This window comes from Eutrigla gurnardus, assembly GCF_963514095.1.
Source record: "Eutrigla gurnardus genome assembly, chromosome: 22".
Taxonomy (NCBI): Eukaryota; Metazoa; Chordata; class Actinopteri; order Perciformes; family Triglidae; genus Eutrigla; species Eutrigla gurnardus.
In genome coordinates, this window is record NC_139933.1 from 19,852,596 (window position 1) to 19,875,465 (window position 22,870).

The 22,870-nt window shown below is 41.8% G+C and overlaps 1 protein-coding gene across 1 annotated transcript; it reads right to left on the reverse strand.

Moving 5' to 3' along the window:
* Positions 1 to 1,172: 1,172 nt before the first annotated feature.
* LOC311008435 (regulator of G-protein signaling 9-like) lies at positions 1,173 to 21,938 on the reverse strand. Its single transcript, XM_084002125.1, has 19 exons — positions 21,776 to 21,938; positions 20,151 to 20,247; positions 19,441 to 19,491; positions 19,232 to 19,338; positions 18,114 to 18,165; positions 17,975 to 18,033; positions 17,818 to 17,894; positions 17,659 to 17,740; positions 16,867 to 16,929; positions 13,398 to 13,427; positions 13,234 to 13,295; positions 12,712 to 12,825; positions 12,512 to 12,627; positions 12,314 to 12,401; positions 12,024 to 12,162; positions 11,817 to 11,899; positions 11,569 to 11,686; positions 9,825 to 10,234; positions 1,173 to 1,749 (listed from the first exon to the last, which is right to left on the reverse strand). The coding sequence occupies exons 1-19, from the start codon at positions 21,842 to 21,844 to the stop codon at positions 1,584 to 1,586; spliced, it is 1,983 nt and encodes a 660-aa protein (XP_083858251.1). The 5' UTR covers positions 21,845 to 21,938; the 3' UTR covers positions 1,173 to 1,583.
* Positions 21,939 to 22,870: the final 932 nt, after the last annotated feature.

The window sequence follows — 22,870 nt, forward strand, 5'->3', positions numbered from 1 at the left end:
GGCATGTGCACAGGCAGAGTCCAAATGTGTCTGTTTACTTTGGCAACTATGGAAGCTCATTCCCGCCACTGTCAGGAAAAAGAACATTTCTCAAAATATTGACTTAGTATCTCAAAATAATGAGTTAGTGTAGTCATTATTTTGAGATACCAAGTCATTGTTTGAGACAGTTTCAGTGGTGGAAATGGTCTTACATATGTATCACTCTCTAGGATGTAAACATCCATCCATCCATCCATTGTCTACCGCTTATCCTGTATTCAGGGTCGCAGGGGGGCTGGAGCCGATCCCAGCTGTCATTGGGCGAAGGCAGGGTACACCCTGGACAGGTCGCCAGTCTATCACAGGGCTAACATACAGAGACAAACAACCATTCACACTCACATTCACACCTACGGGCAATTTAGAGTCATCAATTAACCTATCCCCATCCTGCATGTCTTTGGACTGTGGGAGGAAGCCGGAGAACCCGGAGAGAACCCACGCTTACACAGGGAGAACATGCAAACTCCACACAGAAGGAACCCAGGCCGACCCGGGACCCTCTTGCTGTGAGGCGAGAGTGCTACCCACTACACCACCGTGCAGCATTTATGTAAACATTTGTCAGTTTATTTATATGTTATTTGCCCTGTATTCATCTGCTTAACCATTAACTCACCTGTCATTGTAGGTACTGACTCCATCTGCCCTGCAATCACCTCAATCCACTGAGCTACCCCGCCCATTTCTTTTGTCTGCCTTATCTGCCTGCTTTCCTGCTTTTTTGACCTTCGTATAAATGCAATAAAACCTTTGGACACTCTGCCATTACCTCTGAAACTGGATACAACTCGTGTTTGAATGGCGAGGTCCTGCTGATCACTTGTTAGGTTTCGTCTTGGTCTCATGATGTCAACATCTGAACAGCATCATGAAGAGGACTGTTTAAATACCAATTCTTATTGAACCAGGACATTGATTGATTGATTCAAGGATCAAACACCTGTTGTGAATTTTGCCGTTCAGCTCCATGTTAGAGAACAGCAAGTTGTGTAAAAAGTACTGAAACACTGAAAAAGGTCAACTTAAGTTCATCTGTAAAGGTTATAGTGCATTTTAGGTTCATCCTGAAATTTCACCTGAAAGCCGAATATCCCTAACTTTTTGTGAGTAGTGTATATTTCTGCTTGTGTGAAGATTTAAAAACTGCCAAAAACAAAGATATAAAATAAAACAACAACAACAAAAAAAGCTTTTACAGCCTTCTTCTCCATATTTTTGGAAAAATTGTGTTTTGGTTTTGAAAACTAGCGAGCATGGATGGTGCAGAAGAAGATTACGCTGCTGCAGAAATGAAACCGGGGCTGGGCAGTGTTTGTTGGAGGTTTCCTTTTAGGAGTTATAGCTTGGATGCAGCAAGTTGATGCTCAGTCTAGTCAGAGTCCCTGATTTTGTCATGTTGTGTGGCATTTATGTTGTGTGTAGTTTGTGAACTTCATGGTGACCACATTTACACAGGGATTTTACCCCTTGTGTGCTCTGTATGAGAAACTCAAGTGGGGGGAATGTGCCAGCTTTTAAACCCGCGGTTATGCAGCCGATTAGTCCATCCCGTTCTGTGGAGTGAGGCTCTCCCAGGGGCAGATGATCTCTTTAGCTTCCACTCTTCCTCCCCTGGAGGCGGCCCTGTTCTCCTCCTCCTCGTCCTCAGACTCTATGGGGTAGATACGGCACTCAGGAGGAATATCCACTTTAATCTGGAAGAAACTGCGGAGGGTGGCAGAAAGGAAACATGTCTCACTTCCATATTCTGTTAGAATAAAGTGCATGCAGGAAGTATGAGCTCTACACATATTGGGTTTGAAGTGTTAAAAATTAGGTTATGAACTTAAAGTGAAAAGCTACAATATAAGGGTGTTTACATTCACATCAGATAAACTGTGCAGTATCCGTAATCCTCTTTACACAAAGTGGATGAAAGTGGGTTTTTTGGGTTATTTTGTTTCCCTCCTGTCCAACTACGAGTGGAAAGACAACATCCAAACTACAGATTTAGGTATTTATTTCTATCCACTGGTGTCTGTAGATTTCAACTAAATTCACCAAATGTTAGCATTAGATAATGTCTCATTCTCTGAATGGAAATAATCAACTGAAGACGTTCAATAGTGATATCTATTTTTTATCTTGAAAAATGTCATTTTGGAATTTTACATATATTTAATTCCCAGCCCGATTTTAAAGAACAATTTATATTTTATGGCTGTATTTTCTAATTTATGGCGTGATACAAAGAGAAATCCCCAATTCTCTCTGTAAAAACCTTTGGCTCTAATAAGTCAACAAAACAAAGCAAGGATGTTGATCCTGGCTTTATCCAATATTCAGTTTACTTCAATATTCATATATAATATATTTAACCCTTAGGGACCCTTGGGCCATCAACCTTCTATTCTATGTCTATAATACACTGTGTACACACTTTTGTTACACTGTGACCCTTAGAGACAAAACTGTCATTTTTGACCCCAGGGCCATTGCAGCATACAGTCTTGATTTTTTTTTTTTTTTTTTTTGGTCATTCTGGACTTTGTGCTGTAGAATTGTAGTTTTTAGTTTTTTCCACCAGATAAAGCCATTTTCCTATTTTGGGAACACAGAGGAAATTCCATCTTTTTCCAAAGATTCACTGTCTGTTGTATTACAGATCATAGCAGGCCAGTGGAATACGTATGCAACAAAAATGATGTGGGTGTGTAGATATGGATGTAAGAGAGTGGTGTATATGAGTATTATTTTTATGCAGTTTTAGATTTGTAAACACAAATCAGACTCAGCAATTTAGGAGAACAATATCCCACTGAAACCAGGAAAAACTATGTTTGATCCCACTGCCATTACATTATACATATAGCATAAACTCATGCAATCTCTCTTTTTAGGCTTTCATTCTGAAGTCAAGACTTCAAAATCGTAGTTTTTACTGTTTTCCAACAGATCGAGCCATTTTCCCATTTTTGGGATACAGGGAAAACACATGCAATATTCCTGAGTTCCTCCATGTGTTTTTGAGCACTGGCAGACATTTGAGCAAATGTATTCAACTCAGATGATGTGTATGTTGATTTTAAAAGATGTCAGAGAGTGTGTGTGTGTGTGTGTGTGTGTGTGTGTGTGTGTGTGTGTGTGTGTGTGTGTGTGTGTGTGTGTGTGTGTGTGTGCGCACGCATGTGTGAGGGTGTGTGGTGAGGATGTGTGCGTCTTTGTAAGGGTGTACATTGCATGACCCTATGAACCAGAGCAAGTGGTTCTCCTGGAGTTATTTGTCAGTTTTAAGAAGAGATTTAAAAGAAGCCACTGAGCTCGCCTGCCCGGCGATCTCAGGCAGGCGAGCTCAGTGGCTTCTTTTAAATCTCTTCTTAAAACTCACTTTTATCGATTAGCCTTCTCTTAATTTTGTTTTAATTTTGTTTTATCATTATTGTATGATTACTTTGTTGTGGGTGGGTGATTTTGTAATTTTAAGTCCAATTTTATTTCTCAGGTGGTTTTATTATGTTGTTGCCAGGAAATTGCATTTGACCTGTTTTATTTCTGTTGTTATTGTACAGCACCTTGTAACTTGTTTTTGAAAGGTGCTATATAAATAAAGTTTATTATTATTAGGGCCCGAGCGCCGACAACGTCGGGCTGCGAAGCCCTATTGTTATTCGAATGTTTTTTCTTATTATTCTTTCACGAGTTCGACCTGCGTTTTGGGGGTCTTCGCCTGAAAAAAAACTAACGCAAATTGGAGTGTCTATAGGGCCTGGCGAAAAATTTGAGAATTTGGCGTCTTCGCATTCACCCACGAAAAAGTTGCTCGCTAGCGCCACCTAGAGTGGAGAATCGCCAGCCCCGCCGCACCGTAACTCCAATTGACATGAAACTTTGCACACATGTGCAAACAAGTGTCCTCTACAAAAAATCCTCTTGGAGTACCAAAGTCCGCCTACCGAATTTGGTACGCATACTCTTTAGACCTAGCTGAGGGGGTGGTCCGAAAAGGTTTTGAAAATATGCATTTAATCAGGAGATATCGGCCAATGAACATTAGAGGGTGTGGCTACCAAAATGCAATTAGCATAACTCTATAACCTTTGCCCCTAAAATTACGAAACTAGAAACCTATGTTGACATCGCTTGAAAGAACATGTCTGTCAAGTTTCATCTAAATGGAGTCATATTTGCCACTTCCAAAAAATCCCAAATATTGCCAGTTATGCCTGTTTTTGGCTGTTTTTGCCCTTTCACAGGGGTCACGCTAAATCAAAAACTGATTATACCGTTGATCCGATCAATACCAAAATTGGATATGTTGTTGGAAAGGCCTTACGGACAAAAAGTATGCCAAAGATGTCCAGAATATTTAGGGGCGTGGCCACGGCGACGCCTTGACTGCGCTACTATTTTTAACTTTCGCCATAGGCATTAAAGCTGTTATAACTTCACCGTTTCTTCTCCGATCTGCTCCAAAATATTCATGCTTGTTAACAATCACGTCCTGAACACAACTGCACTGCAATTTTAACTGACAGGTAGAGCGCCACCTAATGGCAAAATGAAATGTGACCGATTTTATGCCCATCTTCTGAGCAACAGCCCCCCCTTTAGGTAAGGCGTACACGCATGAAACATTTTTTCCTAGATAGCCCAAGTGGAGCTGTACAAAAAAGCCTCTTGGACCCACCGCCTCAAGTCATGATAAAGTAGGTAAAAGAAATGTTTTTAGCCAAGTGTGTAAATCAGCCAGGTTTTCACTCAATCTTCACTCGGGGAGCATAGAGGGGAGAGACACAGGCGCACAGCGACCACCAGATGGAGTCAGAGATCTATCAGTGACACATGGGGAACTGTGAATCTCACATGCAGCTCAATCTGCCTCACACCAGATCAACAGCTATGCCACTTTTAATTCCTTTTTTTAAATTCCTCTCATTACAGCCTGGACACAAAGGGAGGAGGAGAGATGGCACACTTTACATGCATCTCACACTGCTGTCAGCTGAACTCTGTCATTAACATCCAAACTATTAAAACTTCAGTGTTTCTTCTCAGATCTGCTCCAAACTTTGCACACTTGATTAGAGTTCCTTCCTGAACACATCTGCACTTTGATATTCACTCACAGTCAGAGCACCACCTACTGGCCACAGGAAAGCGCCACCTACTGGCCACAGGAAATGTCATTGATTTTGTGAATTTTTCCAAGTTAAAGCCACACCTGATTTTTTTTATAACTAATTCCTCTCATTTCAGCCTGGACACAGAGAGGAGGAGAGATGCACATTTTACATGCATCTCATACAGCTGTCAGCTGAACTCTGTCATTAACATCCAAACTATTGTAACTTCAGTGTTTGTTCTCTGATCTGCTCCAAACTTTGCACACTTGATTAGAGTTCCTTCCTGAACACATCTGCACTTTGACATTCACTCTATCAGAGCGCCACCTACTGGTGACAGGAAATGTCATTGATTTAGTCACTTTTTCCAAGTTAAAGCCACACCTGATTTTTTTTACAACTAATTCCTCTCATTTCAGCTTGCAAGGAGGACACAGGGAGAGGAGGAGAGGTCACACTAGGGGGAGGAGGAGAGATGTCAGGAAGGCATGAACATGTGTGTATGTGACAGACAGATGGCTTTAAATGTCAATCGCTTGTGTCTAAACTCACGCCACGAGGAGGTGGCTGCTGCACAGGTAGGCGGCTGCTACGCGTGTGAATGCAGGCACTCCACGACCGCACGTGACAGACGGATGCCTTTCGGTGTCCATCGCTTGTGTCTCGACTTGCGCCTGGAGAGGCGGCCGCGCCAAGGGCAGCGTCCACGACACTGCCCTGTGACCGCAGGCACTCCACGACCGCATATAAGCTCGGGCCCGTCACGATACTGCTCGCAGTTTTAATTATTATTATTATTATTATTATTATTATTATTATTATTATTATTATTATTATTATTATTATTATTATTATTATTCACTTGTGTCTTTGAAGGGTTGAAATTTAAAAAAAAGCTTGAAAAAAATTGCAACAAAAAAAAAGGGACAGCTGGGATTGGCTCCAGCCCCCCCGCGACCCTGAATACAGGATAAGCGGTAGACAATGGATGGATGGATGGAAAAAAATAAGGATTTTATGGCACTTTTTTGACACTGACATTTTGAGTTTTTTTAATCTGACACTACACAAAAACTAATAATGCATCAAAATCAATATTTTTGCTAATCATTGACATATTCCAGACTGTGATTCTGTGACCAGTTTGCATTGAGTATATGGAAAATAATTAATGTTTTGTATGTTTTTCTTTCATAAAACAAATAGTGACATTATGTATAGAAACTGGCATTTTAAGGGTTAAAAACCCTGAGAAATGAATGAATATTTAATAGTTATGATCAGGACTGATGCTAATTAACAAAATTGACTAAAGAAATGTTAATATTTAATGATTTTATAGCACTTTTTTGACACGGATATTTTTGTCCTCTAAGGGTGGAGGCGGAGCAGCAGGAGGCGGAGCCTAAAAGCTGCGCTGCAGTCTGACAGTTTCCATCGGCTTTCGAAGATTTGACAAGAAGTCATAGAAAAAGTTACATCCTGTTAGACGTGATCTGTAGGCTATCTGTAGTTTGCGACCACATTCATATTTATTTATATTTGTTCATAAATATCTGTAGAAATCAGAAATTAGTAACCCCTCGGGAAAAGGTACAGCTGCAGCTGCTTCCAATGGAGGAGCAGACAATCATTCTTCAGCTCCACCAGGTGAGGGCCGCCTTGAGACGGATTGACATCAGTAAGGCTACTGGCCCTGAGGGGATGTCAGGCCGTGTACTCGGGTCATGTGCTGATCAGTTAGCAGGAGTTTTTACAGACATCTTTAACCTCTCCCTGCAACAGGCCACAGTTCCCACCTGCCTTAAGACCATTACCATCGTCCCTATCCCCAAAAAATCTTCCATTACCTGCCTCAATGACTACTAATTATGAAGTGTTTTGAGCAGATGATATTGGCACACATCAGAGGCCGCATACCTGTGGACCTAGACAGCCACCAGTTTGCATATAAGGCAAACAGATCCAAGGAGGACGCTGTCTCCATCGCGCTCCACACAGCCCTGTCCCACCTGGAGCAACCTAACACAAATGTTAGGATGCTCTTCGTGGACTTCAGCTCTGCCTTCAATACCATAATCCCCCATAAACTGGTTCACAAACTAACTCACCTTGGTCCTGCTACCTCACTCTGCTCATGGATCCTGGACTTTCTCTCAAACAGACCGCAGAATGTCAGAATAGGGGATTTGACATCGACAGTAGCCGTAGCGTTCACTTGTTGCCATAGTAATGGCAAACATCCGGTCAAGCAAAGAGACAAACTGTTATTCAATATCAAACTTTGGAGACTTTTCTACTGTAATGTAAAATCTTTATGCTCAAATTAAGATTATAATTTGATTTGGTTGTGTTATCTATACTTAAAGTATGACAAAATGTGCAGTCTTCAATACTATGCTAGCATGTTTGTTCATGGTTTAAGACATTAAAAGCTGCATTCAGCATGTTCAACTCACGTTCAAGGACATATTGCCTCTGTAACTACAACTGTGCTACATTTTAATGTTTTCGTAAGGCTACATTTATCAGTAGGATTTAGTCACATGTAAGTCTTTGGTAAATTAATAAAGTTTTGAAAAATATAAAATAAAAAAAGTCTGTGAAGTGCAGCTGTGTCCGAAACGCAGCCAGTAGGAGAATGGCTGCGTTTCGGATCGCATGCATTTGCGCCTATGCATGCACGAGACTTGAGAGGATCCGCCGGAACTCGTCATAAACACGTCAAGTTCCCACCACGTCAAGTGGGTGCACTTCACGGACTTTTTTTTCCATTATTATTATTATTATTATTATTATTATTATTATTATTATTATTAATAATTATATACATAACAAAAACTGTCGAGCCAGGGGAAACTTCACGGACTTTGCACAAAGAATATGGTCTACCCAGTGGCGCTGGCTTTCTTCGTCGCTGACGAATTCGAGCCGAGGCATTTGAACTCCCCTTGTTGATGGAGGCTGAGGAATTTTCTCATGTGGGAAATACCATGTGGTAATTCTAACCAACTAGGGCAACGTTGAGGGGAGTGTCTTATGTCCGCACTTATTTGAGACCATCTGCAGAGAAAAGCATGCGGAGGGAGGTACCCTGGAGATCCCGCATGTTTTTAAAGCCATGTGACATGTCGCAAAGGGAAGTTAAGGGAGTCACCAGCATTTCTGACGTTTTTATCCCAGAATGCCTGGTTTTGCGAGGCAAATGCATGCGCATGCATGATTGGAAACGCACAAAATGGAGGCCTGGAAGTCCTATGTTTTGAAACATTAAATAATACTTTTAAAATTAAATGGCTAACAAAATGAATTAATGAAGATGATAATATTTGGAATGCTTTCCCTAAATTCATTTTTAATTCAATTGGAGGTCTCAAATTCTTGCTAAAATGTGATTATAACCCTGATAAATTACCTGTGAAGTTAGCTAATTTTCACAAGCAAGCCTTGCTGGCTTGGAACATGCTGTACAAACACAGTTTTTCACCTACAAACTATTACATTTGGAACAACAGGAGTATTCAATATAAAAAAAGATCTTTGTATAACAAAAACTGGATAAATAATGGTATTTTTTTAGTTTAACAACTCATGAAAACTGATGGTCAGTTATTACTTTATGAAGAATTTATTTCTAAATTTAGCATAGAAGTTACGTCAAAAGAATATGATGTAATCTTTAATGCTATCCCCAGGAATGTGTTGCAACTTCTTTTTGGTTATACAACTGATCATTATAGGACAGCTCCTATAAACAATATTTTTCTGGGGAATGTTGATATCACAACTCACAAATGTACAAATAAATACATCAGGAACCTTTTGATAAATGTACCTATTCCTTCTGCTATTTTTTTTTTTGGAAATCTCTTTATAAAGATGTGAATTGGAAAAAAATGTGGTTGATTAGTAATACATTTTGTCTGAATAACAAGGAAGTCTCTTACAAAATTATACATAAAATATATCCAGCAAAAAAAACATTAGAAAGATTTAAACTTAATATTAAGTATTCATGTGATTTCTGTGGTTTGTTTGATGAATCTATAACACGTTTATTTTTTCATTGTTTATATTGTCAAATGTTTTTGTTAAATGTACAAAAGTTTATTAAAAACAAAACTGGACATTCACTAGAACTACATGAAAAGGACATTTTGTTTTACTTTGAAAATAACAAAATGGAGCTGGGATCGGCTCCAGCCCCCCCTGGCCCTGAATACAGGATAAGCGGTAGAAAATGGATGGATGGATAACAAAATGGAAAATGATTTTATTTTTTGTTTCTTGTTTCTTGTTTTATATTTAGGTAAATTTCACATACATAAAAAGAAATGGACTAACAGCAAACCAAATTTTACACTTTTTTTGCAGGAACTTATAATACAGCACCGACATCAATGGACTTCAATTACCAAAGGTTTTAAAAACAAACTCTATTTTGCATAAGTTTTTATTTAATTAATATGTTTGTTTTTTCCTCTTTCTCTCTCTTTGTATATTTATACCTTTATTTATTTTCTCTCTTCCCCTGGCTCGACAGTTTTTGATATGTATAATAATTATTAATAAAGTTAAAACATTTTTAAAAAAGATTGGAAACGCGCCTAATGTTTCACTCTCAATCAGATCGTCACATTTAAAGACTGCACAGTCAGCAAGAGGACCGAAACTCACTTGCCAATCCGTCTAGGTGGAGCCTGACTAGGTTGATCCGGGCTGATTGGCTGAATGCGACTGCTCATCCCGACACCTGCGTGGCATTTGGGCGACAAGCTGGCGAACATGGAGGCGGAGGTGCAGCCGCGCTTCAGCAGACGACGCAGGGACAGAGCCACGCGGGACTTGGACCCATATCCACCTGCCGGGGCTTGAGCACCAGGGTTCCCCTCCCCTTCCCCTTCACCGGCCTCCAGCCGCCGCTCAGAGGCCGAGATGCTGTCCAAAGCCACGCTGATGGGGGACGGACAGGCCGGGGTGTGGGCCAGGAAGGGGAGGGAGGGCGAGGCGTTGGCGTTGGCGGCGGGGAAGTCAGTCAGGCCAGAGTAGACGGCGAGGTGGGGCACGGGGGTGGTGAAGCGGCACAACTGTGAAAGGGCAACAGACACAAGTCAGATAGAAAAGAAAAGACATGCAGTTTGGACATTCAGCACTTTCATTTAATTTCTAATGTTGTACTTAGTTCAACGACAGAGCGATTTTATAAGCAATGGTGTATTAGAAACATACTCATAACGCATATTAGGCTTCAATGAACATGACGATCAAACAGTGAATGAATGACAAACAGACAAAATGAGGTGGATTGTGATGGTTTTATTGGCTCATGACTGATGAAAAATAAAACATACAGTAAAATGCAGACGACCATATGGGTGAAGATTGACATAACACAGTGCATTATGGGAAACCCCACATGACAGACAACAGTCGCAGCTTTCATGGACAGAAATGTGACACATGGTGACAGACGTCCCAACAAGGCTGTCTTTGTTAGTCAGTCGTGACTACAGTGTATGAGCATTTTAACACTGGCTTCAACATTCAGTATTGCACATAAACCATTCCCAATAACTGCATTTCCTTTTTTTTTATGAAATCAACTCTCTGCAGCACTGAGAAAACACATCAGCGTGCTGGCGGTTTGCAGGGCCGGGTTGGAAAATGAAGATCTATTTTTGTGGCATTTTGATGCCGAAAACAACCACAAATTAAGAGTTTTCTTTCCAATAAACGTAACATTGAAAATAGAGTGATGTGATTCTTGGATATTTGCATGGATGTGTCTGTCTCTCGCCTCCTTATGGCACGACGGGAACATGCCGAACACGACATTGACACCTTTTTATGTTGCTATGACCAACTTGTTAGCAAACAAGTTGCTTATTTAGAAAGCAACACTAGCTTTCATTTGGAGTTGTGTTTCTGAACGTAACTTCAATATTCATCTCGTTCTATCACGGTTTTTGGTCTCTACCAAGTTTCTCTTTAGCTGCTAGTCTCCAACTTTGTCTTTCTGTTGGTTGGTGCTGAACAGGTAGCGTACAGTGTATTTTTAGTTGACCCGCTGTAAGAATGAACCAAAAAATAAAGCGGGTTGTAGCCATAAGATGCAATAAAGCTCCCTAAAGTTCAAGAGAACTGCAGTGAGTTTGTAATTCTCTATAAGCTCATCAATTTCACATTAAACACAGATATTGTATCCATTGATATTCTAAAAAGGATTGACTATGGCAGCTTTAAAACTGCATTAAAATGTAAACCTTGTCATTAAGAAACAAACTGTAGCATCTATTTAAATGTCCACTAAATAATTCAATAAAATCACTGAACATCACATTGTTTATGTTCATTTCTTAGGGGGTGGAGGACGAGGAGGAGGGGGCGCCTCCTTGCCCTGCTGGCTGAGTTTGCTCATGACCTGCGTAATGTCAACATTCGCAGCCATCTTGGCCCTCTGCTCCCGCTCCATCTGCCGGAGGATGATGGGACTGAGACTGGGCCGCCTCTTCTTCGCATTCTGCTCCAACTGGGCATCACTGGGATGGAGAGGGTGATAAGAAAATTAAGTTTTGGAGAGTGATGGATGTTGTCGTTTCAGGAAGCAACAGGGAAACTAATATCAGCCAGAGAAAGTTAATGAAATGTAAAAATGTGTAATTAACGTGCCTGAAACGGTGCTCCTCGGGACAGATGGCCTTCTTCGTCGTATCCTTAAACACCGGAGATTTCTGGTATCGCCCGTATGAGTCCTGCAGAATAGACACACACATGAATCAGTGCTTTGTTAGATGATGGAAAGGAGAAGCCTGTGGGGGACCATAACACTACTATGATACAGTGCTCAAAGCCCCACTTGTTGGTGCATTTACTGACCTTCTTCATGAGCATGTAGATATGTGTTTGCGCTGCATCCAGGACGTATCTGTGTGGGTGCTTCAGGCTCTTCACCGTGATCTCCATCGTCTTTCCGTCGATGTTGATCCAGCGTGGTGCGCCACGTGCCAGGAACGTCCTGCACAAAAACAGAGAAAAATCCTCATGTTGGAGAAACTGTAACCAGAGAATGTATGGCTTGACAATTCACTGAAATCGTTTTTTCAAAATAGTTGCTTCCTTCAGAGAAGAGTTATATATTCTGAACAGAGAATCAAATACGATATTACTTGTAGATGTGCTCGGCTTTCTCTCTTATTGTCGCAGCTTCACCCCACTTCAGATCTTCGCAGCCCTCCCAGAACGCCAGGTTCTCACCTAAAACGGTCGAGAATAGAACTAAAATATTGACATTGTGTGACCAAAAAATAACCTAAAGTGCAGGAAAGTGCTGTTCTGCTTATTTCATCTCAAAAACACCATTGTACCGCTGAATTCCTTCTTCAGAAAGAGTCTGAAATCGTCTCGTCCTCGAGGGTCTGAGAGCAGTTCTGCGAAGCTGAATGTCCACCTCTCCACCCGCATTTTAGTTGGTATTTCCACACTGTCACACACACAAATAACGTACACGTTATTTCTAAATAACTCAGAATAGAAATGTTGATGTCGTCGTCCCCAGCTGACTCACTAGGACATGTTCAAGGTCCAGTACGTGACATCATCGGTGAGCCAGGGGTTGCTGGGAAGACACTTGGAGAGGAAAGGGTCGTGGCTGTTGTAGGTGGCGCAGTACTTCACCAATCTACAAAAAAACAGGGAGGAAGAATTGAATACCTGTAATATTCGAAGATTCGACTCCATATAATTTATCCACCTTATGTGAGTTTACTACAATTTAGTTAAATATCTTATAAAGATGCAGAAACATTACACAAAGTATCCACGATCGTCACTGTGTGTGTATTCATCTCCAATTTCATACTAATTGATTTACAAATTGCTCGTCACATGCTGATAACATGATAACAAGTCACCGGATCTGCAGTCACTGTATCGGCATCCTGTCTGTATGACTTTCACCTGTCCTGCAGTGGCAGGTCGGTCAGTGGAGATGCTATTTTCAGACGTAAGTGACACGATGCAACCGATTCAAAGTGACTGGTTTGTCACAGATACGAGCAGACTGGGGAATGTGATGGATTAAGCTTACGCGCCAATGGACACCGACGACTTCACTCTGGGCCTCATGATGGACTGCTGGGTGAAGATCATCTACGGGGAGGCAGAAGAGAGATAACAGCTATAAAAATGTGACCCGTCACTAATAGTTGATACAACTGTTAGTTTAGGTGAAACAGGCCGCGCCTCACTCACAATTCTCTCGTAGAAGTCAGGCGTTCTGGCCTGGGGAAGGAAATATATGAAATGTTACAATACAGACTGATATAGTCTTTCATGGTCTTTTACTGTCTTTTAAGGACCATTGTGAGGTTTAAACTTTTACTTACACCATCAAAAGGGCTTTTTAGGGTTAAAGCAAGGGTTGGTCATCTTCTTCCAAAAATATGGTCTTTTTATATTTGTTGAAATTATTAGATCCTGAAAGCAATCAATTAATCAAAAGCTACAATTTACACTCACGTCTGTCCAAAATCACTTCATCGTTTTATCCTCAACATTTGTGTGAAGTTGACATAACTAACATAATAATTCATGAGTTATGGACAAAAATGTTTTTATTATGGCATAAAGGGGAAACTAAATCTTAAATAAATGAGACCGTGGCTGTTGAAGGGCTGCAAAAAACCAGAGCAGTCATTGGCCGCGTTTCCCAGATTCGATCGTTCTTAAGGACTTAAGAAGGCTCTTAAGAAGGGTTCGGCTAAGATCAAGCCAAAGAAGCTTCTTAAGAAGCTCTTAGTGGGAGCTGTCCACCGCGGTGGTGCTGAAACTGAATCAATGTCACATAAGTCACACACAGCGCCCCGTGGTCGCCTCACACAGGTGCAATTAGGCTACGCATGTATTGTGTGTGTGTGTGTGTGTGTGTGTGTGTGTGTGTGTGTGTGTGTGTGTGTGTGTGTGTTTGTACCAACAGCTGTATCCAAGTAGTAATCAAGCCCATTAGCGCATATATACCCCCGTGGATATAGGCACACACATGTGAGAATGGAATGAGGGTGCCATCCACCACACCGATCACCCGGGGGATCCCAGCCACTGCGTGGAACCCTTGGTGGACCTGGCGGACATCGTCCCGTGTGGTGGGCATCTTTATGGCGCAGGAGAATCGGTGTCACAGCTGCCACACTCCGTGACACCGATGCCTTGCTGAGGCCGGTGCCGTCCCCCACCACCTCCAGGAAGCTCCCCACTGCATAAAAACGCAGCGCAGCCAGGAGCTGCACCTCAGGGCTGAGGGCAAAGTTGCAGCGGGTTGCTCTCTGGATGTGTGGAGACACCAAAGTGATCAGCCGTTGGATCTCCGCACGGGGCAGCCGGTACTTTGTCTGGACAGCCCGGTCTGACAGCACGTCCAGTGGCGAGAAGTGCTGACGCACGTAAGCATTTATATAAACTGTCTGGCTTCGCGCACGGCGACGCTGTTGGTTCGCAGCGAGAATGTGCTGTATTGCAGCCATGGTTTCTCACACGCGCGGACTTTGGCAACGCCTTTATATAGAGTAGCAGGTGGAGCCTCTCTGGATGAGGTTCAGCTGAGTTCAATTACATCTGTTTCCTTGATATCTGTGAAATGCCACAGGGTTGTTGATGTGTTTTTATGTGTAGTACTATAAACTCATATATGCAGATGTGTGTGGAAAACTTAAACGTGTAATTCAATGAAACGTTTTTTTTTTTTTTTTTTTTAGCGCATTACAACATTGAGCATTGTTTGTTTATTATTTCGAAAACTGGAGAATATAAATTTCCCTGACGCGGCTTGATCACTGAGCATTTCGTCGCTAAGAAGGCTGTTAAGAGTGGGTCAGCTCGATCTTACGTTTCCTTCTTAGTGAAAGATCTTCTTAGGCTAAGAGCGACTCTGGGAAACACATCCTTCTTTCACAGCGTTCTTAAGAGCGCTCCAAAGACGATCTTAGCACTTAAGAGCTTCTTAACGAATCTGGGAAACGCGGCCATTATGAGTCGCACAAGCTGCAAGCTTGACAACAGCGAATACTAAGAAGCCCTGTTGGCTGTATTCATTCTGATCATTTGGAAGGAGTGGCATTGGGGGTGGCCTGTAGGGATGAGCTGTCAACTTGGCCATTTTGTTCTCGCTAGAGTTGGGCGGTCTCCAAATTTTGATACCTCCCTATTTTACCCCGGTATACGGGATTACCGTGACTAATTAAAAATTATGACGTAAGGCTCAGACGACGTCACCAAACTCATTAGAGTTTAGCTTCTCTGCCTGAGCCCGACCCGAACCCGGCCCGACCCGAATTTCCCCCCACTTCCCTCGGGCTGGGTCGGGCTGGACCTTTAAACAAGCTTGTTTAAAGGCCCATTTGTGTTCGTTCGATCGTTTTTTTTTTTCTATCATTGCATTTATGCCTAGCCTTTTCCCCTATTCTGAGAAGAAGGCTAGGCATAAACATTCAATATTATTGGTTATATGTTAAGCAGAGTAGGTCTACGTAAGAAATGTGTACAAAGTTACACAAAGTAAAAAAAAAAAAAAAAAAAGACGCTACACATAGTGCGCACGCATCATTCACAACGGTTCCGCTCTGTGCAGCTAAATCAAAGAATAAAGGAGTTACGCTAAAGTGCAACATGGAACTTGGAGACATAAAGGATAAATTAAAAACAGGATAATTAACGTTGAGCAAGTCATCAGGAAAGTCCAAGGTACGGGATCATTTCAAGTGACTAGTGGGAGAAGGCGAACATACGTGTCGAAATACTGCCAAACTGCAGAAGTCGTGTTCTTCTTTGAGACCAGGTCACTCGGTGCGCGACTCGCCATCTCTCTCTCTCTCTCTCATATAAGTGCATTGCATTTTTTTAATGACGGTATTGAAACTGATACCGTTGCTATTTTTAAGACCCGTGGTATACCGTATTACCGTATTACCGCCCAAGCTTAGTTCTCGCTAGATTTAGCGACTTTTGGAGCTGGTGCTGCTTGCTACTTTCATGTGTTTTTCAGTTGGAGGATTTTTGAAAAGTTTCTCAACATGACCAACCCTAGCTTTAAGATTTGGTTTGAGGGTTAAGTTAAAGCAGTTACAGATGTCTGGTAAGCTTACTTCTCTCTACACCTCCAGTTGTTGTTGTTTTTTTGTTTTTTTTAAAAGCTTGTAGTCTTTGAACTTACTCGAGTGTCATCACAACAAATTTACTTCAGGCTTCTCCATCTGGAGCAACACAACCTTTTTTCATATGTGCAGTAGCACTTCCTCAGACCTGGAAACAGATCTGGGAGGAGTTTCCCTTTAATGGTTGGAGTTAGGTTACATGAGTTGAGGTTCCATTAAGGGTTAAGCGTTGTGATGGTCACTTTTAAGAATGGGCTGTAGGGCACGCATTGTGTCAAAAACTAACATGGGGTTGTGTGTGTGTGTGTGTGTGTGTGTGTGTGTGTGTGTTCATAACCAGTTTAAAAGTCAGGAGAAAAAAGAGAGACATGGGAAATGCCTGCAGAAGAGAAGAGAAGAAAATAGAAGATTTAGCTTTAGCTGAAAGATAAAGTGAAATGATAGAAACAGCAGTGAGGGAGGAAAAGCATTGTCTACTGCACCTGGATCAGTGTATTAAAGCCTCTTATTGAATATGTATAAGCTGATTGGCAGGAATTATGTTCACACGGGTCACACGGAGACTCACCTGTTACCTCGTCTGCGTTAGGATCTATTAAACGATCCAGTCCGTAGTCCATGGCGCTCACTGTCCCCGGCTACACACACCACAACAACAACAGGACTCATGAACTAAAGCAGATGGCTGTTTTATACACACTTTTGCCCGACTGTTTGAGACAACAAGTTTATACAAGTCATTTTCAGCAGACATGTGTTGACTTGAAACCACATTTACCAGCAGGATAAGTTTGTCTCAAGATTAAGACATTATCTTGGAGAGAAAGCTGGCTTTGACTTGTCAGAATAAAGGATGAGTCTGTGTACAGTGTGTAATGTAAGTGGCCAAATAATCTTAATCTTGTCTATCTTGTGTATCTCTAGTCTTAATCTTAGTAATCAACTAGGGAGGTTTCTTGGTGGTAACTCTTGGTTTACCCTATTCACTGGGGTGTCTCCCCTTGAGGCTGAGTTGATATTAGCTTTAGTGGGCAATGGGATTATCACAAACCCAATGAAATGTGGGCAACCCAAGTCCTTCAAGGTAAAAGTCAGACCCGCCATGCTGCCGCACCGCATTCTCCTACGTGATGTGAAATATTAATCAGCTGTGCCCTTTTTCTCTGGCTGGACATGCAATGGTAATGAGGCATCATGGGTAGAGGTAATGAGATACCCGGGGAAGTATAGAGGTGCAGTGGAATTTATTTTCAGATGTCTCTCTCTACTGGCAATCCGCTGATATATACATGAAGCTGTATCCTGTGTGTCTGATAACTGTGTGTGTGTGTGTGTGTGTGTGTGTGTGTGTGTGTGTGTGTTCTCACCGGATGCCTGTGCACCACCCAGTAGGCTCTCTCCTGGCAGTCAAACACCACACGGTCCGGTTTCTTCCTCTCTTTTGCTGCCCTAAATATGGCACTCAAAAACAGAGCATCGTTAACACTCTTGTTGGTCTTTAAAACCGATGTCTTTAGGCTTCTCACCTGTACTGTTCTTTAGCTTGCATCACTATGAAATCCCATTTATGATTCATCCACTTGTGAAGACGGTTGTAGTGCTCCTGGGGAAATGAAACAACGCCTCGGTCAACGCCGGCAGACAACGTGAATAGCTCCGGTTTGCTTTCTGTCTGGTTCTCACCTGCTCGTGCACCTCCAGGATTCCTTTCTTGCGTATGTTTCTTTTGGCCAGGTAGATTGCTTGGATAAGGAAACAGAAACGTGTGAGTGTTGGGTATCATCAGGACTCGAGCTGTGTGTACTAGTCCGGTCACACTCACCATAATCTGTATCCTCGACAGGCCACTGCTGTGTGGGCCAGAAGTACGGCGTCTGTACAGGACGAAAAGGCAGAAGCGTCATTGTGATCGTGTTTTTTATAGACCAGAAGCAAAGGAGGATTCAATTATTATAGCCAAGGAAACCAAAAAGCGGACCAAATATAAGGTTTTATATCATAAATAAAATAGTGAGTGAGAGCAAACTCTTTAATGCAGAAATGTGCAAAAAGTTAGTTGAAAACCTTAGAAAGGCAGCGCTTCGTTCATCATTTTTTTGTCATTCGCCAAGAAAAACTGTCAAACAAGACTTAACAATCAAACTATTAATCAAACAAAATGATCAACAGGTTAATCAGTAATGAAAATAATCATTCGTTGTAGCCGTAATTATGTCCTTAGAAGCTACTTTGTGCTGACACCTAGAAAAGCAGCAATGGAAAATGCATTGAGTCTTATTATCTCGGTACCACGGTCGCTACCTCGTTAGCTTCCGTAAGTCAATATGATTTGAGTATTTAAAGCCAACAAACGTTGACTAATGTGGTAACACATTATATCGAAATGTCAGGCTTTGCTGCTGAGACAAACTGGATTCATATTTAAATGTAGTCAAATTATTTCATAAAGGTGCATAATGTAGTCTTAGAATAATTCTACCAAAATAATAATAACATAATACGTTTTAGAAAGTTCATGTTTGAATTAAAACGTTCCCAGTTTCATTTTAAACAGACAAAAGTTAGTTTTCTCAACAAAAGGGTTCATTCTTTCAGTGTAACAAATGTGTACAGTTTCTTTCATTCCTAATAATACAATTTACATATAACACATAAGCCTTTTATTTATAAGGATTTGTATATATATATATATATATATATATATATATATATATATATATATATATATATATATATATATATATATATATATATATGTGTGTGTGTGTGTGTGTGTGCATTGTCACTTCCTTGTGTGTTTTTGCAAGCTATTGTTGTCTAACTGTTGTTCTGGTGTAACTGCACCATTGGTTCGTAGTGTTATTTAGTGGTTATAAACTCCACAAGGCAGCTTTAAAATCACTTTTAAAAGTGTCTAAAGAAGAAAGAGGATGTGTTTACCTGGAAGCGATAGAGGGAGGCGTCTGGTTTCATCACCAAGCGTTTGTGGTCTTGTAGAGGGTAGATGTATCCCAATGCAACCAGCATGGAACCAAATCTCCTCGCTTCTGAAGACGACAGACGGAGAGTCGAGCGGGGAATTTAACAATCAACCATCACGCTCTGTTTTATGTACCTATAGGAATAGCATCAGCTGCCCCACCTCTCACCTTGCGTGTCTACTTGCAATCTGTCTGCTATCCAGGCAATTATGTCTTCACCTGAGGGGGAAAGATGGAGATGACAGGTCAAAATGTTCACCATTTACATTTACATTCACATTGAGGTCATTTAGCAGAAGCTTTGTCCAAAGCAACTTACAATAAGTACATCACTTTGCCACAGCTTACGAAAGCAGCTCCGATAGCGAACTAAGTGTGCTGTGTGGAGGAGGATGTACAGCAAGTATCAAGGAAAGGACAGGAAGGAAAGAAGAGAAGAGAGGAGGAGAAGCGTTGTTGTTTTAAGCTGCCTGGATTCGAAGCCCATGGATGACATAAAAGTCTAGGTCCCCTCTCGTCTTCCTCATCCTCATCCTCGTCCTTGCCTTCTCCCTGTTGTTTTCTTGTTTCTGTTACTTGCTATATTCCTCTCGCCTGCTCAATCATCCTCCTCCACCTCCTACTTTTTTCCCTTTCCCCGACGCGGAGAAGTCGGGGGTTGTCATGGAGGTAAAATCTGTAGATCTCGAGTTTGAGCCTGGAGCTCTGGTATCCTGCAGCAAGACTATGCAGGTACAATCACTCGGCCAGCTGCTGATCACATATGTACTACTGTATACATGCATTCAGCAGTGTAATATATACTGTATATATATATATATATATATATGTGTGTGTGTGTCTGTGTGTGTGCGTGCGTGTGTGTCTCGCCACTTTACCAGTATTAGCGTGTGGTATTGTTGTTATAACCAGTCTCTGAGGCTGCGACTTGACTCCTGTTTTCGGGTCCTGCATCTTTAGCAGCACCTTTTCTGCCTGCAAAGGAATATGGCAAAGATGAGGTTACCATGACAACTGATTGTGACTTGAAGGGGGCAGGGGTCACCATGCCAACAGGTTGCTTTGACAACAGGTTGCCTTTTAATGAAGGTGAAAACCAAGGCAGCTCACATAATTTGTAGGTTAGATGATTGATTTTAAGGGATTAAAATCTGCTCCGCTGCCTCAGACACAACAGTGATTGTGATCATTATCAGAATCTTCATCATGCACAACATCCACGTAAACCTTTTTTTCCCCTTTTCAATAAACGATTTGGGGAAAATGGGATCTGATTTCCTCTCAAATATTTGAAAATCTCTGAGTGAAATTGTCCCCCTGGGCTTCTCGCTGATCTTGTGGCTCTTGTTTGGCTTGTGTGGGAGGCTTTTTGCGGTGAGTCACTGCTCTCTAAACAGTTGTTTTTTGTTCATCCCACAGTTCATGTGTGAACTGGAAAGCAAGCAATCACGCCGTACTTTAATTTGGTTTTGTGTGTGTGTGTGTGAGACAGAGAGAGAGTGTTTGTATGCAGCTAGCTGACTCCCCGGGCCCGTTTGAAGTGGCTTTCGCTTTGAAGTCATCCTGGAGAGGCTATGAGCACCGGACTGAGCAGGACCAAAGTGGACTTTCATGGACCAGAACACAAAGTTCTCCTGAAAATGAGTTAGCGTTCCTCCAGAGAGCAGGACATCTGGGCACAACAGACATCATTTGCTAATGAAAGACCTTTTCCTGTCTCAATGATGTCAGGCACATTGTTGTCTAATGCCAAAAGTCACTTGGCTGTGATGAATATCCGGGTCCTGAAGTGGATAGCATGTGAAATGTGAGATGATTAATCAAGCCGCACTCTGGCCACAGGATGGCCGGGCTGCTGTTGTGCAGCACACAGAGTGCCTGGATTAACTCCTCTGGTGTAGATGGAAGCACTGATACTGATCCAGGCTTAACACTTATTAAACTGAATGACCTTATCACTGTGAAAAGGTTGCCAACAAAAACACAGTCCAACATTTAGTGTAACAGACAGGTGGAGCGCCCACCAAAAACCAGGATGACATGTTTGTTGCTTCAATGTCAACTTCTGTCATGTGTCTTTCTAAATGCTTGGTTCTTATGATTTTTTTTCAGTCATTTGTGGCTTTAGATTTGCATATTCAAATGCACAGCTGAAACATGGCTTATTTGTCATCTGTAGTATCTCATCGTGTAGTGCAAATTGTAGGCCTACCCGTGGGCTTTACACAAACATAAATAGATCTATACACCGGGATTCCTCTGAGGACCTGTAGGGAAGAGTGGTTTATCTAGGCTGACAGTGTATAAGAGCAAATGCTAATTCAGTGATTATGGGAATCCAGCAGATCATTGCAACCCGAGCATTGCATTGAAGAATTAATTTGAAGTGACACATCTATAGGTACGTCTACAGGTATTGTCTACACGCCTGAGCAGGGCTTTGATCATCACATCTGATGTAAAAAAGAAGAAGAAGAAGAAGAAGAAGAAGAAGATAGCCTACCTTCTTTAGACAAGCCATCCGTGGTCGATACCTCTGTCCATGATCCCGGAGAGTGTTTCTAATGGTCATGGTGTCCACCGATGACTCCTGTCTACAAACACACACACATCGGACGCCACTGTCTCCTGTGTGTGTCGTTTGGGGGATGCTGGAGGGGAAGTGCAAGGATAGGCACCGACGCTGCCTTCAAATGTTCCCCGGAAAGCTGCAGGTTGGAAGGTTTGAAATTTTAAATATGCTGTTACATTCTCACTTTCCATCATTCAAGTGCATGTTATCGTAAATTCGTTTTAAAACAACAACTATGCAAGTTAAAAAATAGCAATCAATTAGCCTGCATACAGTTAGTAAGGAAAAGGCCAAAATAATAAAGAAATGTAACACTGTATTCAACAAATATTGGCAGCTGTTCTGTGACAGTCACCGAACAAATACCCCAAAGTCTCACAAAAGAGCTACTTGTAGAAGATCGAGCTGAATTTCCAATTTGATTGTCCTTTTTGAAGCGCGTTCAGGTACAAGTTCTTATAATTCCAACAGCATGTAAAGGCAGCACAGCGAAAGCAGGAGAATACACCAATCAGAGCGGGGTGTATTTTTCTCCTGTTATTATTACCCAACTGAACCAGCAGATGGCGGCGTGGCACCAGCCAAGCTGTTATCAGCCACATCTTGCGTTTGAAAAGTTAATCTGTAACATTGAACTGTTATATTTCAGTTAAACACGATATAGATTGTTAGAATTTTATTTCACGTGTCCATAGAACGGCGGGATCGATCGCAAAGTGTGTGATAGCTTTGTTTAGCTTTGATGATAACCTATGATACTTCTTCAACTGACATATTTAGATTTAGATTTATTTGTCCCGTAGGGAGATTTGTCTTCACTTGACAGTACATTACACATCGCAGACGACAACAGACACGACATGCACACCAACAATATATGACATAAACAACAATAGCAACAGACACTTTACATGACACCACAAGAGCGGACAGACAGATCAGCGGGGCCTGCTATTAAGGGCAGCCATGGCTGCGGGGATCAGGCTATTCCCCAGCCGAGCCCTCCTGAACTTCATGGTTCTGTAC